Source organism: Ursus maritimus, unplaced genomic scaffold (assembly GCF_017311325.1).
Source record: "Ursus maritimus isolate PB19 unplaced genomic scaffold, ASM1731132v1 scaffold_21, whole genome shotgun sequence".
NCBI classification, from domain to species: Eukaryota; Metazoa; Chordata; class Mammalia; order Carnivora; family Ursidae; genus Ursus; species Ursus maritimus.
The window spans coordinates 53,661,742-53,686,595 of NW_024424564.1; the positions used below are offsets into that span (position 1 = coordinate 53,661,742).

The window sequence follows — 24,854 nt, forward strand, 5'->3', positions numbered from 1 at the left end:
GACGCCAGCCTTCCTAACAGAATCGACTTCTACTCCGTCGCACTCTCCGGACCCGCCGAGAGTCACATAGCACAACGCTGAGCGTGAAGGGAGACATCACGGCGGCATCGGGGGCCGTCGGCTGGGGCATGAGAAGGACAAGGCCAGAGAAACAGTAACCCGCTCCCTGTCCGGCAGAGCCCAAGCCCGAGCACAAGCTCGGCCTGACCCAAGGGGCCCTGATTCCTGCTGGCTCTCGGAGGCTGTCGGGCACGCCTCTGTTGGCCCTGACCGCCACTGCTCTGAGGAGCCTGGTGACGGAGAGGCCAATAGTCACCCCTGCAGCACGACCCCCCCAAAGTCATCCCACTGAGCTGACAGGTTCAACACCCCCCACTGTGAAGGGTGCCTGCAAGCTGCCCACACGGGCAAGGGCCGGGCTCCCACCCGGAGCTGCTGGGTGGTTGGGGATGGGTGAGAGCCCTGGAGTGGGGGACACAGGACATGGGAGGATAGTCAGGGGCGCCCAGTGCAGGACAGATGCTCCCAGTCACACAGCATCAGGAACAACAGCAGAGGGGCTGCGGGCAGGGGCAGGCAGGACACTTGGAACCGCGTGAATGCTCCAGAAGGGACTGGGTGCAGGCTGTACTGTGTCCAAGTCCTGTCCAGCCCCAAGGCCAGCTCCGCAGACCCTCCTCCCGGCAGGAGCAGGAATGCCCAGCGCACTCAGCCTTCTTTCCTGCCCCCAGTGATGACGGGGCCCTGAGCCCACCTCCCCCCGGCACAGGGCGGGCCCAGTCGGGGGCTCCGGAAGGGCCAGGATGTGCAGACTGCCCGAACATCTTCTGGCCAGCATGGGAGGCCCTGCCCCAGTCAGCCCCAGGGGTCACGTGAGGGCTGCCACTTCCAGGTTATGGCTCGGGCCCTCCGGTGACGGGTGTGCATAAGGCAGTCCCCCAGTGCTGCCCGAGCGCCCCCCGCCTGCGTGCCTGATAAACATTTGCAAGAGGAGAAATGAGGGCCCTCGCCTGTAGGAGCCCCCCACCCTGGGACTTGGCCGGCTCTTTCCAAGTGGGTGGGGTGGGGGCTGGTTCTACCATCTGGGGCTTTATCCCCGACCGATTAAGCCCCTGGACCTCAGGGTGGTGCCTCCTGGGCACTGGGGGTGACTTGGTTCACGAGGCATCTGCTCTGTTGACCTTAAGCCCCCGATTCAGTAAGGGCAGACATACCCCGCCACCCAGTTACCTGGTTAGCCAGTCCCTTGTCCCTCCCTGGGCTGGGGGTCTCCCAGTGAGCCAGGAGGGCTGGACCTGCAGCCGGACCCCGGGCCTGCTCCCCTGGACAGCCCCACACCCACGTCTGGAAAGGCCTGCAGACCGCTGAGGGCGAGCCGGCGGCCCTTCCTCTGATCTGCCCCCGATTCTCTGGGCCTAGGAGTGACGTGTGCGCTTCCTTGGTTCACCCCTGAAAGGCTGGACAAGGAGGGTCCTGTCTCCCTATTTGCAGACAAGGAACCAGGGGCCGGAGCTGGTTACCCGTTCCCAAAGACGGCCAGCAGGGGCCACACCCAGACAGGCCCCGGGGGTCCGGCCCCAAGCACACCCAGGCCCCCCAGCCCAGCCGGTTCGCGGCCCTTACTCATGTTGGCGGTGACGACGACGAAGGGCCTCAGGTAGGTCCTCCGCACGTTACGGGCCACGTTGCTGAAATAGGCCTCAAAGCCCCTCAGCAGCTGCACGGCGCCGCCCTCGCTCCGCTGGATCTGCTCCCACGTGGCCTGTGTATCCGGGGCCAGGAGCGCACTGCCGGTGTGGACCACGTCCTGCTCGGACAGACAGACACATAGCGCTCAGCGGGTGTGTGAGGCCAGCTCAGGGAGGCCGAGCCGACGCGGCAGGGCCACACCAGGCGCTGGAAAGCCTCTAGCTCCCCGACACCAGGCTGGCGGGATCAGATGGGGGACAGATCCTTGGTGGCAGGAGCGTGTGTCAGGGAGCAGCCCTGCTGGGGGTTCCCCCACGTACCCTCCGAGGCACAAAGGGGAGCAGCACGTGGAGGGGCCCTGGTTACATTAGAACCCCAAACCCTCTACTACCCCCTCTGCTGACCGGGTAGTGACACAGCCCAAGACACACTGCGGGCTACCCTGCGGCGACACACCTGACCCCCACCCACGCAACTCAGGGTTCATGGCCCGGGCTATCGGCAGGGGCTCCAACACGAAAACCAGGAGGGGAACTTCCGTTTGCAAAGAATCAAAAATGGGAACGAACTCCATCAGCCCCAACTCAGGCCTGGATTGAAATGCAATCAAGGGGACCCTGCCTCGGTGCGCTTGAGAGGTTCTCTGGGGGTCCGCGTGGATGAGGAGGACCCCGGGGGTCCGCGTGGATGAGGAGGCCCCTAGGGGTCTCAGTGTGGATGGGGAGGGTCCGTGGGGTTCAGTGTGGATGTGGAGGCCTCCAGGGGAGTCCAGAGGAACTGTGAGCTGACAACGCTCACTGCCCACAAGTTTACAAACGTCAGGATGAACGCGGGTCTCCTGACCAGCCACTCCGAACAGACATTTCTCAGGGGCCAATTACTTACACACAAAACAGGACGGTCTTTGTAGCAGACATCATGGTCTCTGAAAGCCACACCCCGAGGTGGGAGCAGAGACTCTGGAGGCCCCTTACAAGCTACAGGCTCTTTCTGCCTCAGTTTGCTTACCTATAAAATGGGGCAGTAACCACGCTACATCACAGGACATGTGGGGAGTGAGTGGCTAATTCACGTAGACCACGCAGACCGCTGGCCGGTACTAAGGATCAGTTGCCCGCGACCATGAGTGTCCCCTCCACCAGGACCGTGACCTGCCCGTGCCTTTGCCCAAATGCCCCGAACACTTGCACTCAGTCTCACGGGTCACCTGGTCTGACTCAGGTACGGAGTGAAGTGAGGATACAGGGAGCAGCGATCTCGCACAGCTGAGCATGGACCCCCAGCTGCCCTCACGCCCCCAAAAGACCACGCGCCCACAGCTCGGCCTCAGCCTGCAGGGCCCCCCGAGGACGACCCGCCGCACGCCCTCACCTGGTGGAAGTCAGCGTCCCGCGTGGCCGCCAGCTCGAAGCCCTGCCGGCCACTCTCGTGCAGGAGGACGCGGGCCAGCAGCTGGTAGGCCGTGCGCACGTCGTTGCCGAACAGCGGGCCGGTGTGCTGCGTGGCATTCCGCAGAGCCTTGGCCAGCCGCAGGGACCGGTCGCCGTCCATCTGCGTCTCGTTCCGGCTCAGCTTCTCGTTCTGGGAAGGGGCAGCACAAGAGACGTTTGCACACCTACCACGGCTGCTTTGCTCCTTCCCGTGATTCAGAAATCTGTTCCTTTCTGGTAGAAACTTCCTTTTTGGACAAGAACTTGAAAACCCCAAAAACCAAATAGGAACATTGGCTGTTAACTCTGGCCCCAAAAAAGAGGGGTTGTCAGGACAAAAAGTGCTGGGAAGGGACACCAAGGGAAGAGGCAGTGACAAAGCGGGAGGTCGGGGGCGGCGGGACAGAATACGGAGACCCCGTGTTTCCAGATCCAGACGCAGGGCTGGTCCTGATGGGAAGAGCAGCTGGGCTCCGCTGCGGGCGCCCAGAGCAGATGTGGGCACGACGGTCCTGAGCCAGGCCCACCCATGGCCAGCGGGATCCGGGGGCCTCGCGCCCGCCCCCCTCCCCGACCCCGCACGCACGCATGCACGTACGTGGCTCCCTAAGGCGAGGGCCTACCATGGCTTTGAGCTCCAGGAAGGAGACAGTGGTGCAATTGAAGAGCTCCGCGGGCAGCCAGCCCTTCTCCCCGCTGCAGTGTCGGACTGCGTTTCCTAGGGAACGGGGCGCAGGGAGGAAACCCTGAAATCCCAATTGTTAATTCTGCTCGTTGACCTGTTTGTCCCTGAACCCAGTGTGTTCAGCGGAGGTGTGAACCACAGGCCGCCCAGGGCCAGGCAGGTGCCACGGCCACAAAGCCAACCCATGCTCTCTCCCCATGCGCCTGGGGCCACGTCTGAAGCTGCCTGAGCCACGCAGCCGCTGTGAGCAAGTCCACGAAGAGAGAAACCAGCTCCATCATTTGCCAAACACCCACAACGCCCGTGGGCCCTGCGCGTCTGCCACGGATCCAAATCACAGTCATGCACTTTGATGCGTCGTCCTCTCCCTGGGTCTCCAGACACCCCCAGGGCGTGGACACAGCTACCACCCCCATTTGACAAAGGGAACCGGCGCTGGGAACGGGGAAGCGGCCTGTCCGTGTCCTGGCCACCAGGAGCGTATTAACATTTGCATTATGGCCTTTCCAGGTTTTGTCATTTATTATTAAGGAACAAGGTTTTATTTTCCCCCAACTTTGCCTAAGAAATGTCCACGCAGAACATCCCATGAGTTCTGATGCCTCAGCCAAGTCTCCCACAAGCCACATGCCTTGACCGAGTTCCTGCCTGGAATGATGCCACGGGCCACGGTACTCACCCACGGATCCCCTGGGGCACGGCACCGCCGCCGGCTGCCCGAACTTGGTCTGCGGCCACCAGATGCCAGCTTCAAATGCTCTGGGACATCCGTTGTAGATCACTGGGGTCACGGGGGGAACGAAGGCTGCTCAGCTGGGCACGGCCATGCCCACAAAGGTGCAGGGCTCTCCGCATCCTCCGCCCCCCCCCCCAGGAACCGGACCCCCGCATCTTCCCCGCATCAGTGTTAGAAGGGGGAGGGTGGGACCCAGGCTCTGACCCATGCCCTTCAGGAGGGCCAGGTCAACAGAAGGCCAAGTGAACACTGTCAGACCACCAGGCTGCGGAACACTCTCCAAGCCCCAGGAGGTGTGTGGTACACACGCAGACACGGGCACGCACACAGGAGCCCAGCCGTCCGTCCCTGCGGCGTGGCCTGAAGGGATCAAGGGGCAACTCAGACCTTCACAGCCAAGCGTGGTGACCTCAGCAAAAGGGTTGTCACAGCGGTTGCACTGGCGGCCGATGACGCCGGACTTGCAGACACACTGCCCAGTGTCCATGTCACAGGCCCGGCTGTGGGAGCCGTGCGGGAAGCAGTCACACGGCAGGCACGCATCCTGATCCGGGGGCCTGTAGTAATTCTCCTGCAAAAGCCAGAGCAGCACATGGGACTCCGTCAAGGTTATGGCTGGGCTCCTGGGCCTCGCCCTGCCGCCCTCCACCCACGTTCCCCCACGGGCGGCAGGTGCACTCTCCGGGAAAGCACCCCTCTGACTTCTTAGCTAATACTTGTGACAGCCACCTGCATATCTGTCCTCAAAAATACTCGATTCAAACGGAGATCTATGTACCAGGATGGCCCTTGCAGTGTATTTTTTCATTGTGAGAAGCTGGAAGGCCCCTGAAGGTCCACCACAGGGCAGGCAGGGTGACGGACAAGAGCGTGGGCTTCAGACTGCAAAGTCCCGGGTTTGTGCCCATCTCGGCCTTTTACTGGCCACACCGCCCTTGCCGGTGACTCAGATGTCCCCTGCTGAAGAGTGGGATGGGCTGTGACTTGGGCAGAGCCATGGCCAGTGTCCAGGCCCCCATGTCAGGCAGGGACACGGAACCGTCCCCACAGGGGGTTCCAACCGCGTGTGTTTGAGCGCCTGGGCACGAACACATTAGCAGTCACCCTGGGAGGGCAGACGGACGTCACTGTCACCTTTTAGATACCTTTCTGCATTTTTTGTAATTTCCGATGAGAAAAAATTCGAGGCCCGTTTTCCTCAAATCCCCTCCACACCTCCCTCCCCCGCTGCCGCCCACGGATGCGCCAACACCAGTCGTGTGGCTCCGTGTGGCTTGGCCAGTCCTGATCTGCTCCGGCCGGCGCGGTTTTCCATGGAAGCGTTTCAGCAGACAACGTCTGTTTCCGGAAGCGCTGTGGCGCACACAGGACATTCCTGGTATTAAACCGCCACAGCGTGGACGGTCCCCATGACGGCGATCTCCCTTCCGGGCCGGCAAGCCTACGGCTCGATGCACGTGTCCCTCGTCCAGCGAGACAGAGCCTTCCTCTGGGTTTCCAATGACCGGCCGCTCAACAGCCGTGCAGATACGATTCTGAAGGTCCGTGGCCTTTCCCGGGATGCTGTGGGGCCTGGTTTCCCGTGGCTTGGCCCAGAAGCACGGCGGCAGGTCTGACACTGCGAGGAGGTGACTCCGTCCCACACGGAATGACAGATGCCCCCAGGTGGGGGGTGGGCAAAGCTTTTCGTCGTTTAGAAAGTTCAACCATCGTCGAGAGCCCGTCTAATAGAAGCCCAGGGAAACAGCCACGTAGGAGAAGAGTGGTTGGAGGTGAGGATGAGCTAACCTCCCAGAACTTGCTGTTTCCTGTTACCAGCTGGGTGTGGGGCTGAGGACCCAGTTCTCGGGGTCCAAACCAGCGTCCACACGAAGACCGGCCCAGGGCTACTCAGTGCCTCGGTGAGCAGCCATTTCCTTGGGCCCAGGACCTGAGCACGTGTGTGCAAATGTGTGCAGGTAGACATGGGGGGGGGGTACGTGTGTGTGCACGTGTGTGTGCACACAGCCACCTCCGGGGGCTCAGGACCTGACTGTATGTGTGTGTGCATGTGTGTGCACACAGGCGTGCGCACATACGTAGGTGTCTGTGCACGTGGGAGTGCAAGCGGCCATCCCTCAGCGTGGCCACCTGAGGCGGGGGTGGGGATGCAGCCGGCGTCTGTCCGCGAGCGGGCTCACCTTGCACTGGCACTGCCCGTTGGTCTTGTTACAGTCGGGATCAAAGCCTTTGCTGACGGCACAGTGGCAAGGTCCGCACACGGGGTTCCCCCACCAGCCTTTGGGGCACGGAAGGTCAATCCTGTCGGGGAAACAGGAGAGCAGAGGGAAGGTGTACATAACTGTCTTCGGAGCCAGAGGAAGACGTCGGAGGCCAGGAGCCTCACCTGGCCTGCTTCTGGGCCCCTCCCTCCCCCGGAGTGGCCTCAGTTTCCCCTGCTAGTTCCCATGACCCCTTAGGACCCAGGCGCACGTCTGGGGAGCTTCTACTACAAAAATCTTTGCTAAAATGATGTGTTTGCTCACTTTTTTCTTCTACCCGGAAGACACGGTGAGAACCGCAACCTGGGCTTCCTAGTAGCATGACCTTGACGCGTTCCCTGCAGTGGGGACAGCACTGATCTGTGCTCGCTCTGTCCCAGCACCAACACGATGGCACCCGGCTCACGGGGGAGCTCAGTGACAGTGACCCCACTGCCGGGCCAGCTCCAGCCCCAGTTCCAGCCCCGACGGAGCCCACAGAGCCCGGCTGCCCTGGGCAACCTTCCTGCAGGACCCGGTATGTCTGTCAGCACAAGGTCCCCGGCGGGCAGTTCCTGAACATGGGGTTCTGGGGCATCCATGCTTTCCCGGGTGCCCGGAGGCAAACACTGCCCACGGCTCCCAGACGCCCACAGACGTGACACGCGCTGCTATCAGCTCCGTGCAGCCCTGGGCTGGGCCCGGTGGGTTCGGGATCATGACGCGGGCCCAGTCCTGCCCTTGAGGGCCCAGCAGGCCTCGAGATGTGGGACATCGAAGGTCACGAGGTCAGGCTCGCCCCTCCGGGCTCTGGCCGCTGCCTGTCGCTGTCACCCCTCACCCACTCTCAACCTGGCCATTCACCTGAGCGTCACCTGCAGACCCACCTGTGGGATGCGCACCCCAAGCAAATCCTTCAGGCCCCTCAAAACGAAGTGCCGCCCGGGGCTACTGTCTCGGCTGATGGCACTGCCTCCACCCACCCGCCTGGCAGTCAACCTCCTACTCACTCGCTCACCCAGCAAGCAATTATTAAGTACTGACGGTGTACACAGCACGGGCATAAAATAACCACAGCAGAACGGCTTGGCCGGGGGCTCCAGTCAGACGGTCACGGATCTGCATTTATAGTGGGAGGAACCCCAGAGCTGTGGGGCACCCCTTCTCCCTACGGCCTCCTCAGCCCTCTGTGCCTGCAATGCCAGCTCCCGGGGACACGATCAGCCTCCGGGCTGCCCCCGCCCCCAGCTTCCGCCTGCTCCTCCCGCGCTCCACGTGGCAGCCCGGCCCATCTGAGACCCAGCCTCCAGCCCGCCACGTGTCTGCAGGGCTTCGCAGCCACCACAACGCCCCGCTCTGTTCCTGGCTTGCAGGGCAGGTCCCTGCACCTCAGCGCCCCCTGCTTCGTACGGCGGGGCTCCAGATGCAGGCGCCATGCCGTATGTTTCTGGAGTGGAGACACGCTCACATGGGTTTGTCTGAGATGCTCAGTTAGATTCTCATTCATTTCATGACAAATTTGGGAAAAAAATAGCCTATGCCCACGTGATCCACAATTCTATGTCTCTTTGAGTGAAATGACCAAGAGGAGAAGGGACGTCGGAGGAGACGTGGCGGCCGGACTCCGCAAGGGGGTGCTCTTACTTGTTCTCGCAGTACTGGCCGTAGTGGCTGGACCCGCACTCGCACACGTAGCCCCGCGGGGAGCCGGGCTTGTGCACGCACGCCGAGACGTGCTCACAGGGGTTCAGCTGGCACACGTCCACACACTGCCTTCCGAAGTACCCTGTCGGGACAGGCCGGCATTATCGCCACCCCAGAACCTGCCCGCGACACCCCACGCCCCCCTCCAGAGCCAGAGCCTCTAGGTTAGGACATCTGAGCCATCTGTGTCTTCCCCAAACCCCACTTCCTATGCTCCGCTCCCACAGAGGGCCGGTGTGGAGGCGCACAGAGTCACGGGACACACCAACGTTCGGTGGGTCGGACCTGGAAGGAGCAGGCAAGAGGTGTGGGGGAGGGAGGCCCGGCCGCCCCAGGTCGCACGGTGGATGGGTACTGGGTGCGTACGATCGCAGCACCTCAAACTCCAGGCGGCCACTGGAAGTATAATCTTTGAAAGTGTGGCTTTTCCAGGAATTCTCTCCCTCACCTCACCATGTGCCCTGAGGATAAAGCCTGGAGTGTCCCCCCCGTGTCCCAAGTGAGGGCCAGACGTGGGAAGGCACTTTGAGAAGAGAGGGCCCCACTCCTTAGTCACAAGACAAGGCTCAGGCCTCCACAGAGCCACAGCACTGACGGGGCTGCTCCGGCCTCGCCTTTCCCGACGTATCCTCAACCCCAAAGCGCTGGCCCGTGCTGACGGGCTTCAGGACAAGGGGGTGCAGGCGCGGCACTCCCACCTTTGTCACAGACGCAGGAGTAGCTGTCCCAGGCGTCCTGGCAGCGGCTGTGCTGAGGGCAGGGGCTGGAGGTGCACGGGTCCTCCACGTCACAGCCGTCCTTCACCCTGACCTTGAGGGCGTCGTTCATGTTCAGCGTGGCGATGTTGGTGGATGTCTCCCCCATTCTCACTCCCTGAGTTAAGAGGGGCAGGCGGATTTAGTTCAGCGTTTTGGGGTTGAAGGAAACTCAAAAGGTAAACAGGGGTTAAGAGAGCCCCAAGTTCTCTCTGGTCCCCAAAGCAACGCCTTGTTGTGGAGAACCGGGACCGGCGTGGGGAATGGCAGGGTCACTGGAGTGTGCTCCAGGCAGGTAGACCAGCTGCCTGGAAACGAGGACCGCGTGAGTCCACATTCCCACAGTTCCATGGCTGGTGTCATGACGAGAAAGTACTGAGGGTAGCGGGAGGGTGTGGCCACTGATGAAGGCGGGCGAGACAGCTCGTGGGAGAAGGGGCACCCCGCAGAGGATGCAGACCACGTGGGGCCACGCACAGCAAGTTCCATGCGGGAGGATGGTGGAGAGGTGGATGGGGGCCGCCCGCTGGGGGGGGCAGTAAAGGGGAAGGCACGTGGGGGTTTATTTCTCTGCCGCAGGAGGCCAGGAGGACATGAGCAGACCTATTGTCCGAACAGCTCACTCCGGCCGCCGCTAGGACACCTGCTCCAGGGGCGATGATGGCACCCATTCAGGTGAGCGGGGGGGCAGGGCAGAGGGGGCAGAGGGGGCCAGGGAAGGCAGCGAGGGCCACATTCCAGACGGGACATGAATGCCCAGCTGCAGGTGGCGGACTGTGGCGTGGTGATGGGGATGCAGGGGGAGGTCCGGAGGGGGACTGTGGGGCGGAGGGGTCTAAGTTGGATCTGCTAAGGTTGGCTTGAGACAAATTATTCATCTACTGAAAACCAGCAGGTTGACCAATGGCACCACGTATGGTGCGGGCGGCCCCTGAGCCAGCTGTGAGGGGGCGGCCCCCACGGCTCTGTCCTACCTGCATGCAGCCCCGGAAGCCGTGGCGCACCGTGACCTTATCTTCCGACACGCCGCCCACGACGATGCTTCTCATCTTCAACCCCGGAAGCTGGTTCCCGATCTGCACCGTGTCCTGCGCAAGGAGAAGGGGGCTACATCCACCATGCTGGAAACATCTTCTGGGAAGAACACGCTTGGAGGCTAAAACAAGGTCACGCTGGCAAACTCCCCACAGCCCGAGGGCGTGTGGGCCTCCAAACAGGGGGGTGAGCCGGGCTGCCTGTGTGTGACGGGCAGGAGTGGGCACTGGGTTGCAGGACACATGTCCACATTCCAGCACAGCCAAGATGGCCAGCTGGGGGCCACGGGCAACCCTGCCAGCTCTGTGACGGGAGCCACTGATGAGCCACTCCAAGAAAACGCTGGGGAACTAGGGAGATGGCAGCCAATCTAACATACGTCCTCCGTGGCAGGAACCTAAGGAAGTCCCCGCCGGACCCTCAGGGCCTGGAAGGCTGCACGCTGAACACAGCAGCAATTTATTCTCAGAACCAAGTGGGAGACGAGCCTAGACTCAAGGGTACAAAAATCACGAGGAGGCCCTGAAGTGTCCCAGAAAAAAGGCCTCCTGTTACTGCCTGCAAACCATGGAAATCCCGTGTGACTCACCAAGCGTGCTGTGAGCGAGCCCTGCCTGGAACGCCACTGGCCCATCGGCACTGGGGCACCTGTCTGGTGTCCCTCGGCCCCTCTGGTTCCCGGGGCTCCTCTGCTCACCCACCTCCATGCACCACCCACGCTGAGGGAAAGGACCCCAGAGGCATAGAACCAAGCACGCGGTCGTTACTCAGGACAGCTTTGCTAGAAGAAACCAGTGCGGACGGCGCGAATGGCACGATGACGGGACACCCAGACAGACAGAGTCTGGTTCCTGAGTCCGGGAGCCGACCGTCTGGAAAGGGGCTGAGGTACAGATGCTGGTGACCACAGCATAAGGCAGAATGCGAGATCAAACTCAGGGGGGACCCAGAATGTGTGTCCCCAAATCCTCTAGGGCTCTGGGAGGTCCTGGCACACGGAGGGGTCACTGTTCTCCCATGGGCCCAGGGAAGGCGTCTGTTCCAAAGAGGGTATGGGTGCCAACTCACCTGGTCCAACCCATAGTCCAAGGTCATGACCGCCAGATACTTGATGTCTTTGCCCTCTTTGGCGCTCTTCAGTTCTATCAGCAGGTGGTGCCACGCCCCGTCAGTCACACGTGACCTGGACAAGCTCACGGACGCCACGTCTGAGGGACCATGGGACACCTCGAACTGGACATAGTTGTTTAGGATCTGGAGGACAGGGAAAGCCAGACCTGCCCACTGAGGTGATGACAACAGGACAGAAAATGCTTTGTAGTCACGTAAATAACAAAGCCGTACAAACAGACCTACTGCAGGGCCCTGGGCCAAAGACAGACCTAAAAATGAGGCCAAGTTTAACTTCTTACTCTTGTCTGTATCACTCTTCAGACTTATATGCCTTTTTCTGTGGCAAGAAGTGTCAAATGTGGACAGAGGGCAGGTAAGATAAAGCCCATTGGACTTAATTACTGGGAACAGCCACAGATTCAGGTGAGTACTGAGCTCTTACTTTTGGAGGCATGCGTTCCACTTTACGAGACAGGAGTCAGACCACCATGTTTACGTATATGTACAAAAAAAAACAGCCACAGGCAAAGTAACTGGCCTAAGACGTTCATGTTTTAAGAAAACATAGCCAGGAGTCATGCCACGATCTTATTTGCCCTGATGAAGGACTGGGTAGTTTGGACCAACCCTCCCCCGGAGAACACCTAGAAACAGAAGACAAAACTAAAGCACAGCTGTCTGAAGGCATGAGAATGACTCAAAGCAGAGTTAGAGAGCCATAGATAAAGCCATATAGAGCCATAGGTAGAAAATGGAAATCTGCAGAAGTGAGTTTGGTGTTCGCTTCCGCTGATGGTTGCCACCTGGTTCTGGAAGACACAGCTGAGCCTGGAAGCTGAGCAAAGCCTTCCAGGCTCCTGGGGCTGGGATGATAAAAGCTGGGATTTGGAGCCCAGCCTGGGTGTGTGGAGGTGCCTGCTGGAAGCAAACACGAGGGACAGCGACAGCACCATTCTACTTTCAAATTCTCACTGCATCTTCAAAATGATGTTCAGCACTCAATCAAAAATAACCAAGTACTGGAGGAGACAAGACAGTGTGCGTGAAAACCAAGAGAAGCAAGAGAGAGTGGATGGAAACAGGCGGCCCCCCACCCTGCCCAGGGAATCCATAAGATAGAATCATCAGATACAGACTTGAGAACAATAATGGGAACCACAGAACTTTCAAGGAAACAGACTCAGGTGACCATTAGACTCTTATTTTTGTGGATAAATGTTCCATTTCGGGAGACGAGATTCAAGCTACCCAGTTTAAAGACGCATAAGGTGGGGAAATAGCACTGCAACTCACCTATGATACTCGTGTTGAAAGATCGTTTCAAGCAAAAGAATAGCTTAGAAAAACAACAATAACAATTATTAATGCAGTGTTTAAAAGAGACGCACCTAAAATATAAAGATTCGGAAGTGTTGAAAGTAAAAGGCCAGAAAAAGATACATCACGTAAACACCAACCGAAAGAAATCTGGTGTAGCTCTATGAATGAGACGAAGTAGACTTGAAGGCAATCAAAGGAATTCTAGAGATAAAAGTGACTTTCATAATGATGACAGAGTTGCTTGTCCAGGAAGATAAAACAATTCTAAACTTGTATGCACCTAATAACACAGCCTCAAAATGTACAAAGTGAAACTTGACAGAACTAAAAGGGGAAAGAGATAAATCCACAAAGAGCGCTGCAAACTTTTTAAACTTATTTCTCTCAGTAATGAGCAGAGACCAAAAAAAAAAAAAAATCAATATGACATAGTAGGTCTGAACACCCCACTAAGCAAACTTCATTCACTTGTATATAGGACACTACAGAACATAACTGCTAACACACATTCTTTCAAGGTATAGGGGGACATTCACAAAACAGATGAAATGCTGGGCTGTGAAGCAAGTCTCACGCATTTCAAAGGTCTGAAATCATACAGCATGCCTTCTCTGACCTGCAACTATGCCAGAATCAACAACAACATGATTTACTAGAAAATGCCACCTGTTTGCTGACTCAGAAACATAATCCTAGGGGCGCCTGGGTGGCTCAGTCAGTTAAGTGTCTGACTCTGGATTCTGGCTCAGGTCTTGATCTCAGGGTTGTGGGATCGAGCCCCACTTTGGGCTTCATGCTCAGTGCAGAGTCCACTCGAGATTCTCTCCTTCTCCCTTTCCCTCGCCCCCCCCCCCACTTCCGTGCATGGGTATTCTCTCTTAAATAAATAAAATCTTTTTAAAAAAAAAATTTTTTTTTTTTTTAATGAAAAAGAGAGCATGCACAAGCTTGGGTAGGAGAAGGGACAGAGGGAGAGAGAGAATCCCTATCAGGCTCCATGCCCAGCACACAGCCCAACGCAGGGCTCGATCTTAAGACCCTGAGATCATGACCTGAGCTGAAATTAAGAGTCAGATGCTCAACCGATAGAGCCACCAGGCGCCCCAAAACACACTTCTAAACACCTCATGGATCAAAAAAGAAATCGTGATGGAAAAATAGAAGATATTTTTAACTGATTATAAAGATAATGCAACTAATAATGTGTTCTGGTTTTTAGTCTTAATCGAGAGTGAAATCAAGAAGGTGACTTTTCACCTTTTGATGCTGCGTCTCCTTTTGTCCACGGCAGTTGCAGCCCACCTCCTTCATCTCCCTGGCTGTGCTCTTTCACCATCCTTGCCAACAAAAGCCCAAGGCCAGTAGATCAACAATGAAAATGACATCTGTCTACACACAAAGGCGATAGCATGAATCCCAGGCCCACGTGCAGTGACTGCTTGGCCCCCTCCGGTCTGTCGCGGGATTTAAGAGGGGCACTCCACAATAGCCAGGTGATCCCCCTTGACAATGCAGGCGGAGTGAGGGCGCCTGAGAGCAATTACCCAAATTGTGTGGGCTGCAGCGTGACTACGGAGCTGGCTTGGCCTGCCGCCGACGCCAGGAACACCTACGCTGTTGCCCACAGAGCTCACAGGCCTGCAGGAGGCCTGCCTTCAAACACACCACGTAGAGATAACCCAGAACATTCCCCTAGTGCCCAGCTGACCGGCCTTCGGGGCCTGGAGTGGCCTTCTGGGTGGCCACTGGGGTCTGGAGGATCCCCCCCAAGGCCACCAGTCTTGCCACCCAGCCTTCCACAGGGAGGAGCTGGCCACAGTCCCTGGCATAAAAAATCTAAACTTTTGGATTAACTACCTGTAACGTAATTACTCAAACAATACGGGAGTCTGTGGCTCTCACTGTCGTTCCTCCCAAAAGCGTACTTTTTTCCTACAGAGACCCCCTCCCCCCGCCAAAGGACAACCTGCAAGTCCAGTCCATCACCGGAGTCGCAAACAGCCAGTTTAATTTGTTCCAACAGTTGAAACAACCACAGAGAAAAAAAACCATCCCGAGGCAGAACCGTGCTTGCCAAGTGCTGGCCCAGAGCTAGCCTCTGGGGCTGCTGGTAAACCTACGAAATCACAAGCTAATGAGGGAAACACAATGACAGCTGTAATTACGAGACACACAGACTGCACCTTCAGGACGACCTGAACGGGCCCGTGCCGGGCTGCTGCTGAGCGGGAGAGAGTGGGAGAGGCTTCCACCGGGGGCTTGGACCCCCAGCCCCCTGCCCGCACACGGTTAGTCACGGCCCCCTGTCTGTGGGCACGTCTGGGGCCTGCCTGTCCACCGGGAGCCCTTGGGGTCCCGCCCCCGCTGACCTCCGACACGGAGCTCACAGAGGGCACTGGGCAGTGCCTCTGTCCCCGGCCGCTGTCCCTGCCCCTCACAAGTGTTTCCAGGCGGGCAGCCCACAGGGGCGATGGAAGGGGGCTCTGTGGACGCCACAGAGTCTGGGTGATGAGGGACAAGGCTTCCCTGGAACAAAAAGAGATTGGGGGTGGACGCTCCGTGGGGGCCATCTCACGTCTGACCTCCTCTGACCCCAGCACAGCCCGCTTTGCCTGGGAACTAAGTCCACCCCGCACTGGGCAGAGCAGTCCCCGTGCCCAGGGCACTGGACAGCAGGGACACACAGCTCCGTGAGGAACGCCCCCCGCACTGCCAGGGGAGCCGTCACAGCCAGGCAGGCTGCCCTGGGAGCACAGTGGGGTGCTCCCGGGGCAGCCTGGGCCCGAGACGGAAGACTGTGAATGACCCGCGCGAAGGAGGTCAGTGCCCCTGTGTACCCACGTCCTCCATCACAATCACACACACAGACATTCGCAGACACACACGTGCGCACACACACACACGTATGCACACACACGTACACGTACTGGAAGGAAACTCCCGAAGACAGACAGGAAGAAGCAACCTGGCTACAGAATTCCTTCTAACTCCGGGTCCCACAGGCTGCTGTCGTGTCGGGAGGCAGAACGGGTCTGGAAAGGGCCACGAGGTGGCCCTTCTAGCAGGGAGAGCCCCCAGGTGTGGCCCCCCGGTCGGGGGGGCTCAGAGGTGCAGGGTTTGCTCAAGAACCTCCCGTCCCCCTGTCACTGCAGACAAAAAGCCCCAGGCCCCCCGAACACAGAGTGTCCCGGACCCTCCGACACATCAAAACCCCAGGCCGGCAGCGAGGGTGAGGGTTTGTGGCTGCGGCCGCCAGGCCACTCGGCCAGCCCACTGGGGTCGCGGGGTGACCTGACAACCTGCAGGAACGCCCTTTGTTCCCCCAAACGAAACCTCTGCAGAGCTGGGAAGATGCAAGGGGGAGCTGTTTGTGGAGTGAAAACTAGGGAAGACAGCATGTTAAAATCACGTGAAGGTTTTGGGAACTGCTTACCCGACGTTTTAAATCAACAAAACAGTAAACTCCAGAAGACTAAGAGAGCACACGCGTAAGGAGATTCCAGGCTCAAGAGGACCCTTAGGGCCCCCCAGCCCACACGGCCCCTCAAGCACGCGGCCACAGCCTGCCTCCAGCCTCGGGCCCCCCAGCCCCACCCGCAGGTGCTCGCCGTCTCCCGCAGTTCCCGAAATGCCCGGGAGCCACAGCCGCGGGCTAAAACACACCTCGGCCGAGTTTGGCAGCCGAGGAGCCGGGCTACTGGGCCCAGCCAGCCCCGCACAGACTCCATCTCGGCGATAAAGGAAGAAAGAAAGCGCTGGAATCGACCCCCCCTGTGGGAATCGTAGCTGCACACTGGATGCCCTGCACTCTTCCCGGGTATGAATGGCGAGATTGTGCGGCCGGCTGGGAAAGCAGGCTCGTGTTTCCTTTCTTCCTCACACCGGGGATCCCGCCGGGCCGGTGCGGGCAGAGGGGGGCGGTGAGTGGCGAGGTTCCTTCCCTGCCCGTGGGCACTGGCGGCCCGTGCGGAGCAGCCTGGGAGCTCTGGCTGTACCACTCAGGTGCCCGGGGAGGGGCCCTGCCGCTGCCGGGGGGACGTGGTTCTCCCTCACCTGGAGATGGAGCCTGGAGGACGCGCCTGCTGTGGCCTCCATCAGCACGCCGTCCTCCTTCCTGGTCCGGAACATGAGCCCCAGGTACCAGGGCACGGAGATGGTGATGTCCAGGTCGCTCCAGGACACGAGGCTCTCCCCGCTGAAGCGCTGGGGGTGAGGCATGACTGCGGACACAGAAACGCAGAGCCCCAGACATCAGACGTGCCTCGGAGAACCTTTTTCAGTTGCAGGGGGCAGGACAGGTTCCGGGGGGCGTGGGGGGACTTTTCATTTCAATACAAAGGCCGCTGTCAGACTTCATGTGGCCAGCATCTAGTCCTGAGTCCAGGAGCCCCAAGCTTACAGAAGCCCACCCCCTGGGGCACCTGCCACCTTCCTGGGGGGTGAGGCTGAGGCCAGGGGGTGTGTGGGGTTCTCAGGCCTGGCCAGGGCATGACAAGGGGCTCTCAGGCTGGATAGAAAGCAGAGCGTGGGGGCTCAGAATCCTTGGGCTCAGCAGCTGGGGTGCTGGGGGGGCCCTGTGAGCACAACCCAGCTGTCCCGCCCCACACCTCCTGGGTGGGGAGCCAGGGGCAGGAGCAGGGTCTCCCGCTGGGACAGTGTGAGCCTGCAGTGAATACCGCACGCGTGTGCCAGCACCCCCATCTCAACCTGCAGTCTAACCAGCCCTCATCTGTGTCTGCGGTAGGCTCTGACCCCCAGGCATGCAGGCCCCTGTCGCTCTATTCCTGGTGATAGGCACGGAGGTGGGGAGGCCACAGGCCAGCCGAGAGCTCCAAGATACTTGGGGGGGACCAGGGAGGTGGCAATGGGTGGATCGAGAGCCTCATGCCATCTGTCACACTTGGGGGTGCCAGACGGGCCCTGTGTGTCACAGAGGGGCACCCCCCAGGTGGGGCGGCACGGTCATCACACGAGGCTTTAGAGCCGAGCGGCCAACAGCACAGACCACGCCAGCTGGGGGCTGCCTCCGGGGGCGACAGCCTCCCGCGCCCTGGGCTGTCTGTTTCCTGCTCTTATGAACCCAGAGCTGGCATCTGTTTTCTCTGGCACAGCCACGGCTGGGCTCGCGGCCTCCATAACAGGAACTCGGGGCGTGGGCCGCTGTCCACCCGGCTGCCGCCCCAGCTTCCTGCCCGCGCCCCCCAGCCTCTCACCCCTGCCGGGTCCCGTGCATGCTCTTACACCCCAGCGGGGCCCACGCCATGGGACACACACGCCACCAGAGGCCGCAGCTCTGGACGTGCAGGCCCGTGTGAGCCCGAAGGCCCCGGAGCGAGGTCTCCAAGGCCGGGAGCCAGCCCCTCACCTTGCTCGCAGTTCTTGCCGCCGAACCGGAGCGGGCACTCACAGAGGTAGGTGTCCCACCTGCTGACACACGTGCCCCCATTCTGACACCAGGTCCCCTCACAGAAGTTCCTCTGAGCAGCGCAGCCTGGAAGCACAGAGGGGGAAACACGAGTGGCTTGTGCCTCGGTCGGGGGGACCGGTCCCCGTTTCCTAACACCGACCCATGCGGTGGGAAGACAGCCCCGCGAGCAACAGCCCTGAGGGGAGGCAGGCCGGCCCGCAACCCTCTGGCGGCAGTAAGACCATCAGACCTGAAGTGGTACAGGACACACTGCCCGTCCTGCCAGCTGGCCGAGTCACCTGGTGACACGCTTGAGTGCCCCGTCCAGCCCAGTGGCGTCACTGGCACCCCACATTGCAGAACGCCCAGGACCAAGAGCAGCACATCCGTGAGCCAGGGCTCCCCTCCTGGAGGCCCACGGCGGGGGCACACAGGCTCGGTTCTAGAGGAAGTCACTGCCCGGGCTGTGGAGGTGGCCCTCCCCTGCGTGGCCCCCACGCCGTACCTGCCCTGGTGCCGTTGTTAGCAATGAAGCTGGCCATGTCCACGTTCCTCCCATCCACAGACAGGTTCCGCATGCAGCCCACAAATTGGCGATTGCGCACCGGGAAGGCTTCGGGCAGGTTGGGGACGCCTCCCAGGAGCAGAGGGCCGGTCAGATCCAGGGACCTGGGGATGCAAAGCCAGCCCCTCTGACCTCTGCATCTGGCTGGCCAGAGGCGGTGTGGGGCTCCTGACGCTGCTGCCACCCGGACACACACAATGTCAGTAACTGAATAGGGAGGCAGGCGGCCAACAGGCCAGAACGCAAAAGGCAGGTCTTACTCCTAGGGCCACCACTGGCCCCTCGAACCCGCATCAGATCCAGACAAACGGAGTCCCGCCCACGGCCCAGGCCAGGCCAGCCCAAGCAGAAGGAGCAGCCCAGCGGGCTCGAGCCCGTGCCAAACGGTGACACTACCTGCCCTGACCTCCGATGACCTTGAAGAGCTCACAGCAAACGAGAGGCCTGGTTCCGCGTGAGCAGCTGTGCGGCCTCGGGCAAGGGGTCTAATCTCCCTGGCGACACTTTTCTCATCAGTAAAATGGGCCCGATCGCACCTCCACCACAGCGGCCGCAGAAGCTCGGCGGGGACCGGGGGTCTAACTGCGGACTTCAGAAGCTTACTGAAGACTCCACCACAACACGGTTAAGAAGGACTAGGAACGTCTGCTCTGGCCGGGGAGACTGGCCTGACAGCTGTCTGCACCGACAGTCTGGTTTCTGAGCGAGGATGCGCTGCAGAAACCCTCCAGGATCGAACGGAGGGAGGGTTACTGGACCACGGGGACCCGTGCCCGATGGATCGAGGCCAGCCGACCCCACAGTCTCTGGGGCCCTCAGGCCAGCCGTCACAATGGCGGGCCTGGCCTGGCCGTTACATCGGCACAAGTGATAAGGGGACTTATTCTAGAAGGTTCTAACGTGTGGGAGGGAAGGTGGGACTCTGACTTCAGCCTGGATTGGGGCTGCCAGGGTGCTGAGCCCACGGTGCCCGGCATCAGGGTCCTGCCCTGGACGACCCTGTTGGGGAGCAGTAGTCATGGGGGGAGGGGGCTGCGTGGGCCTCCCCATCCCGGATGCTCACTTCTTGGAGCCGCTCTGTGTGCCCTGGGCAGCGCAGCTGTAGTTCCCGACGAGGCTGCCAAAGCGCACAGCCACGGCTGTGTCACAGTCGTCCACGGTCACCACGGCCACCTTCTCTCCAGACGGCCCATGGGGCAGGCCCAGGCGGCCGATGTTGGGCTGCAGGAAGAGAGAACACAGAAGGCATCAGCGTGTGCTCCCACCAGCCGGCACGTGCCACCCGCTCATGGGCGCTGAGGACACGGGAAGGCCACGTGTGGACAGCCTTGTTTTAAACTAGTTCCCCAAACCAGCTGTACTGGGTACCCTTAAAGTGTATGTTCTTCCCAGAACCTCGGAACGCCACCCTCCGTGGAAATAAACGGTCTGCAGATGTAATGAGCTGAGACGAGGTCACACTGCAGCAGGGTGGACCCTGGTCCCATGCGACTGGGGACCTCACAAGGCTCAGACACCGAGCCACAGGGAGAAGGCCGTGTGGCGATGGAGGCAGACAGGGTGAGGCGCCCCAGGCCAAGCAACACCAGGGGCAGCCAGCACCACCAGCGCCTGGAGAGACAAGGAAGGAGCTCGGCCCTGCTGACAGCTCGATCCTGGACGTCCGGCCTCCATAACTGTGACAGGACACTTTCTGGTGTCCTAACCACACAGTTTGTGGTAGTCTGTTACACAGCCAATGCCAAAACCCAGAGACGCCTCCTTCCGAATACTCCGCCTGGGAGTCCAAGCGTCGGCTGGACCCGCGGCCACGCCTCCTGACCACGGTCCTGCTCACCCCTCCGCGTTCCCAGAGTGTGGAACCCCGGGGGCTCCCAGTCACTCCTGGGCCCTGGACTTTTCTCGTCCTGGGATGACCCTCCCGTGCCCTTTACTGGCCTGAAGACAGCCACCCTTCCTGCCCCAAGACCGACCCCACTTGCCTCCAAGCTTCTCCCCCCTCAGCCATCCCTGAGGGCCTCACGCACACAGTCTCCCCACCCAGGGCTGGTTCTAAGAATTCCTCCAAAATTGGTGGCTTTGGGTAGAGCTGGCCGGAAGAAGCAGGTCCCCTTCTCAAGGAGGCTGTGGTTAGTGTCTAATGACAGTAACTCCCAGGCAGCCCTGCCCCGTCCCTGGGCACCCCCGCCAGTCTCCTGGCCTGCCCCTTGAGGACCCGAGCACGAGCACCCAGACAGCCCCCAAACATGCTTCTGGCACAAGCCTGTGAGCCTGCTCATGCCACCGCATCACGTGAGCACGCGGGTCTCCAAGTTCCCAGAACGGAGCAGGCAGCCAGAGAGCCGACTCGGGCTGGACCAGGCAGCTGAGAACTACCATCCCCATCGGTCCAACCCGGATGAAGACAAGACCTGTCCGCCCGGGGTGGCCTAGATTAACCCCGATGGCGCATGCCAAGTGCCACCTGGCCTCACAATCAGCTCACGGCACACAGGGCTCCTTACTCTCCACAGAGAGGACGCGCTCTCCCGGCCCCAGCAGCCCTTCCCATCGCCCCTAAAAACAACACTCAGTGCCCCCACGTGAGAGCTCTGGGGTCTGCTTGAGTTTACAACATGCAGCAATTTTATGCTTCTTTATAATGGTATTGGAAAAAAGAGTTGTAAAAATAAAGAGAATTTAATTAAATCAACACAAAGTCTTTTAATAGGGAAATAACAACTGCACGGTTCATTCAAAAAGAAATCTTCAGGTCTTCAAAGAAGTAAAGAAGTACCCATTCGATTGAGGACACTGGGCTGAAAGGCAGAACAAGGAGCTGCTGATAACAGGAGCTCAGCCAGGTGGCCAAATTGTGTGATGCCAGGGCCTGCCCCATTCATTCTGGGGGTGTCCACAACCCCCCGAGTTGTGCAGTGCACAGCCTGCACCACTGTACATGGTGACCCCAGCTGAGCCTTCCACTCCCTCTTGGCCAACCATCTGACTGGACAAGGCCCATCACTGAACCTCGGTTTCTCTGCCCACAAGAGAAGGATTTCATATTAGAATACCTGTCCTCTCTACGTCACAGGGACTTCAAGAGTGACATCAATATAAGGCACATGATTCTCCCGAGAACCCTTCTTTGGTAAATCCAAGGGAGGCTTTTACCATGCTGCCCGGTGCCCTAGCTCCTGGATTATCTTCTACATTTTCTTTTCCATCAGTTATGAGATCACGAGATCTGAGCGGCTATATCCTCAAATATCTCACCTCTGGTTAAGCAACAGTTAGATGAGTATAAAAAATAATCTGCTTCCTCGCTGTTAGAGCAGCCTGCTTTGGAAAAACACATCCAAGTGCCTATTATGAGCTGCTTAAGTGCTAGGTGCCATCCCGGGGGAAGAACCAGGCTGCGCGAGCCCCGCATTCTCTTTACAACTTGTAATTTGCATTTTTGGGGCTGGGTGGGAGACTTCTCTGAGGACCGAAACGGCATTTACCCTTGGAAAGCTCTAATGAAGTGGGCTTCTGTTTGCAAAACTGCAGCTGTTGTCAACGGCTGCTCGTCATCAACGGGCCAGGGTTCCGGGATCCAAGGAACGGCAGCGAGGGAGGGACGGCGGGAGGCAAAGGCCCCCACCAGCATCAGCATCTGCACCGAGAGCAGCACGTGCTGACTCGAGGCGGCCCACGGTGAAGACAGACTTCAGAGTTGGCGTCCCTTCCTCAATGCGGCAAGGACGGCTTTCAGGAGAACAGCCAGGGTCTGACAGACGTGGTCCAACACCTGCTTCTCTATTCCCACTCCCGGACCCTTGGGCCGTCAGGTCCGACGCAGCGGCCCCTCTGGCCACGAGAGCAAGCATTCCCAGATGAGGAACTAGAAGGAAGGGCAGGAGAGACCCCGTGAAGTGTCCGGGAGAAGCCCTGCCCCGCAGAGCACCCCACTGTCCCACCTCTTCTCAGGCGGCCCCAGAACACGTGGTCAGCCGCCGCAGGAGAAGACAAGGGGCACGCGGGGAGAGGCGTGCGCCCGGGCCTGACTCCTCTAAGAGTCACCGCAGGACCTGGCAGCTCCCCTGCTGGGGACACACGGTGAAGCCGAAGAAAACAGCGATTCCCGCAGAAACCTGCTCACGGATGTTCACAGTGGCACCGTTCTCAACAGCGGAAAGGAGGAAAACACCCCAACGTCCGTCAGCAGAGGGTGGATGAACAAAACGTGGCCTCTCCATCCCATGGGATTACGATTCAGCCTTTAAAAGGGATGGAGCCGCGAAAGCAGCTCCAGCGCGGATGAGCCGCCAGAATGAGACGCGAAGAGAAAGCGGCCGGACACAAAAGATCCCGCAGGTTTCTGTTCACGTGAAACGTCCAGAGCACGCAGAGCCACGGAGAGAAAGCAGCCTGGAGGTGTCGGGGCCTGGGGGAGACTGGGAGGCAGCGCTGGGGGGTAGAGTCTCCTCTTAGGAGCTGGACTGATCTCCGATCTAGACGGAGGTGGCGGCTGCGGCACGTCGTGAATGCGCTACACGGCGCTGAGCTGTGCACTTCACCGCGGCTCCTTCTATGGGACGTGGACTGCGGTTGTCCGGAGGTCGACCCCCGTGGCCACGGTCTACCTGTGTAACCGGGGGGAAGCTGCTTCCCATTCTGACCTGGAAAGTGGGGATAAAATGCACCGCGTGGCCTTCATGTCAAGACTGCTGCCGGCAGTAACATGTAGGAGAGAGAAAGCTCAGGTCAGTGCAGGTCGCCACAAGTCTTAGGAGAGAGAAAGCTCTCGGTCGGGGGTGTGCAGGTCGCCACAAGGCAGCCCGAGTCAGGACGGAGAAGCGAGGTGAACACGCGGGCAGGTGCACCGGATCTGGGCTCCGGTCATCCGTTCTTGCCGAGGGAAGACAAAGCGCGTCTTACCCGCACGGCCGGCACGTACGAGGAACCCCCCGCGGGGCAGAAATCGGAGGACCGTGGCAGCGGCGGGCTTACCGCCGTGTGTCCACCTCTCGTGTTTGAAGAAGAGAGAACGGTTTAAGCTGCTCATTCATAGCGCAGGCGGGGCGACTTGGCACAGGCGGGTGGAAGAGAGCGCTCGCTGGCATGGGTACAGAGGAACAAGATAAAGAACGAGACAAAACAAACGGTCTCTAATATTCTTAAGAACTGTGAACGTTTGCCACGCATTTGCACGCAAGAAAAAGACACGGGAAGAAAAGGGGTCATGTGGCAACAATTCTCACGTTAGAAGGGGGCCGGACACAGGCAGGGCGAAGGGTGGCGTCCCTGCCTCCCCCTTCCTCAGGCTCAGCTTGCCTGGTGGGGTGACCAGCCAGGCCCCGGGGGACCCCATACCTGTAGCAGCCAGGCCTGGACACTCAGGGTCCGAGCAAAGCAGGCAAAGCAGAGGCATGAGCGAGCCAGCAGGGCCTGCAGATGGTGACGCCTGCACCCGTCCTGAGCAGAGCCCGCCACGGGGCAGGTGGACAGACCCCACCAGGCTCACCCCTGCCGCCCACCGAGAAAAGCAGAGGGTTGCCGTGTGCAGGGGGGACCCGAAAGCAAAAAGCTCGCAACTCCGTGCAGATCCAGGATCCTGATTCTCCGTAAGTCCCCCAGAAGCTGTCACTTAGGGTCTGCCCCTTTCTATTTTCCTTCACTTTTTTTCTTCTCTCTGTGCAGGCCCTCCCCGTGCGCCTCCATTCAGATGCTCTCAAGCAGCTGGTGGGGATTTTCTTGCGTGCACAAAAGCGTTTGGTCCTTACGAAGTACTCACATTTCTACAGCCTTTTACCCTGCTGCAAACAATGCCTCATTAGGGAGGCTGATGGGGTTCAGTTTCAAATGCTGGATGCGGGGGTGGGGGGGACGGCAGTGTGGGGGCGCCTCGAAACCAGACACCGGGAGCGGCAAGTCTTGGGAAATAAATGGATTCATGGTCTATGTCAGATATGATCAACCAAACTTCACGTCAGAGAATTCACACATGGCTGGACTTTGGGAATGTCGTAAGGAGTCAAAATGCAGCCTTGGACATGTACCGAGCTGTCACTTCCCACACATAGTGAGGCCCAGACCGGACGTGACAGTCTGCTCAACACGGCCTGCGGGGCGACGGCCCCTGCCCCAGGAAACGTGGGCCAGACCCTGCCGGTTCCAGCACAGAGGTGACCAGCCCACCCTGGGAAGCAGG

The 24,854-nt window shown here is 59.6% G+C and overlaps 1 protein-coding gene across 1 annotated transcript in view; it reads right to left on the reverse strand.

Moving 5' to 3' along the window:
* CELSR1 (cadherin EGF LAG seven-pass G-type receptor 1) overlaps window positions 1-24,854 on the reverse strand; it is a 136,573-nt gene that overhangs the window by 20,826 nt on the left and 90,893 nt on the right. Inside the window, exons 7-20 of the mRNA XM_040637722.1 lie at window positions 19,743-19,900; window positions 18,620-18,783; window positions 18,073-18,198; window positions 16,761-16,927; window positions 11,343-11,528; window positions 10,214-10,327; window positions 9,183-9,357; window positions 8,425-8,566; window positions 6,721-6,841; window positions 4,928-5,111; window positions 4,484-4,585; window positions 3,743-3,837; window positions 3,061-3,270; window positions 1,624-1,807 (exon numbers count right to left, since the gene is read on the reverse strand). Coding sequence (XP_040493656.1) covers window positions 1,624-1,807; window positions 3,061-3,270; window positions 3,743-3,837; window positions 4,484-4,585; window positions 4,928-5,111; window positions 6,721-6,841; window positions 8,425-8,566; window positions 9,183-9,357; window positions 10,214-10,327; window positions 11,343-11,528; window positions 16,761-16,927; window positions 18,073-18,198; window positions 18,620-18,783; window positions 19,743-19,900 — 2,128 coding nt within the window. The remainder of the gene's footprint in view (window positions 1-1,623; window positions 1,808-3,060; window positions 3,271-3,742; window positions 3,838-4,483; window positions 4,586-4,927; window positions 5,112-6,720; window positions 6,842-8,424; window positions 8,567-9,182; window positions 9,358-10,213; window positions 10,328-11,342; window positions 11,529-16,760; window positions 16,928-18,072; window positions 18,199-18,619; window positions 18,784-19,742; window positions 19,901-24,854) is intronic.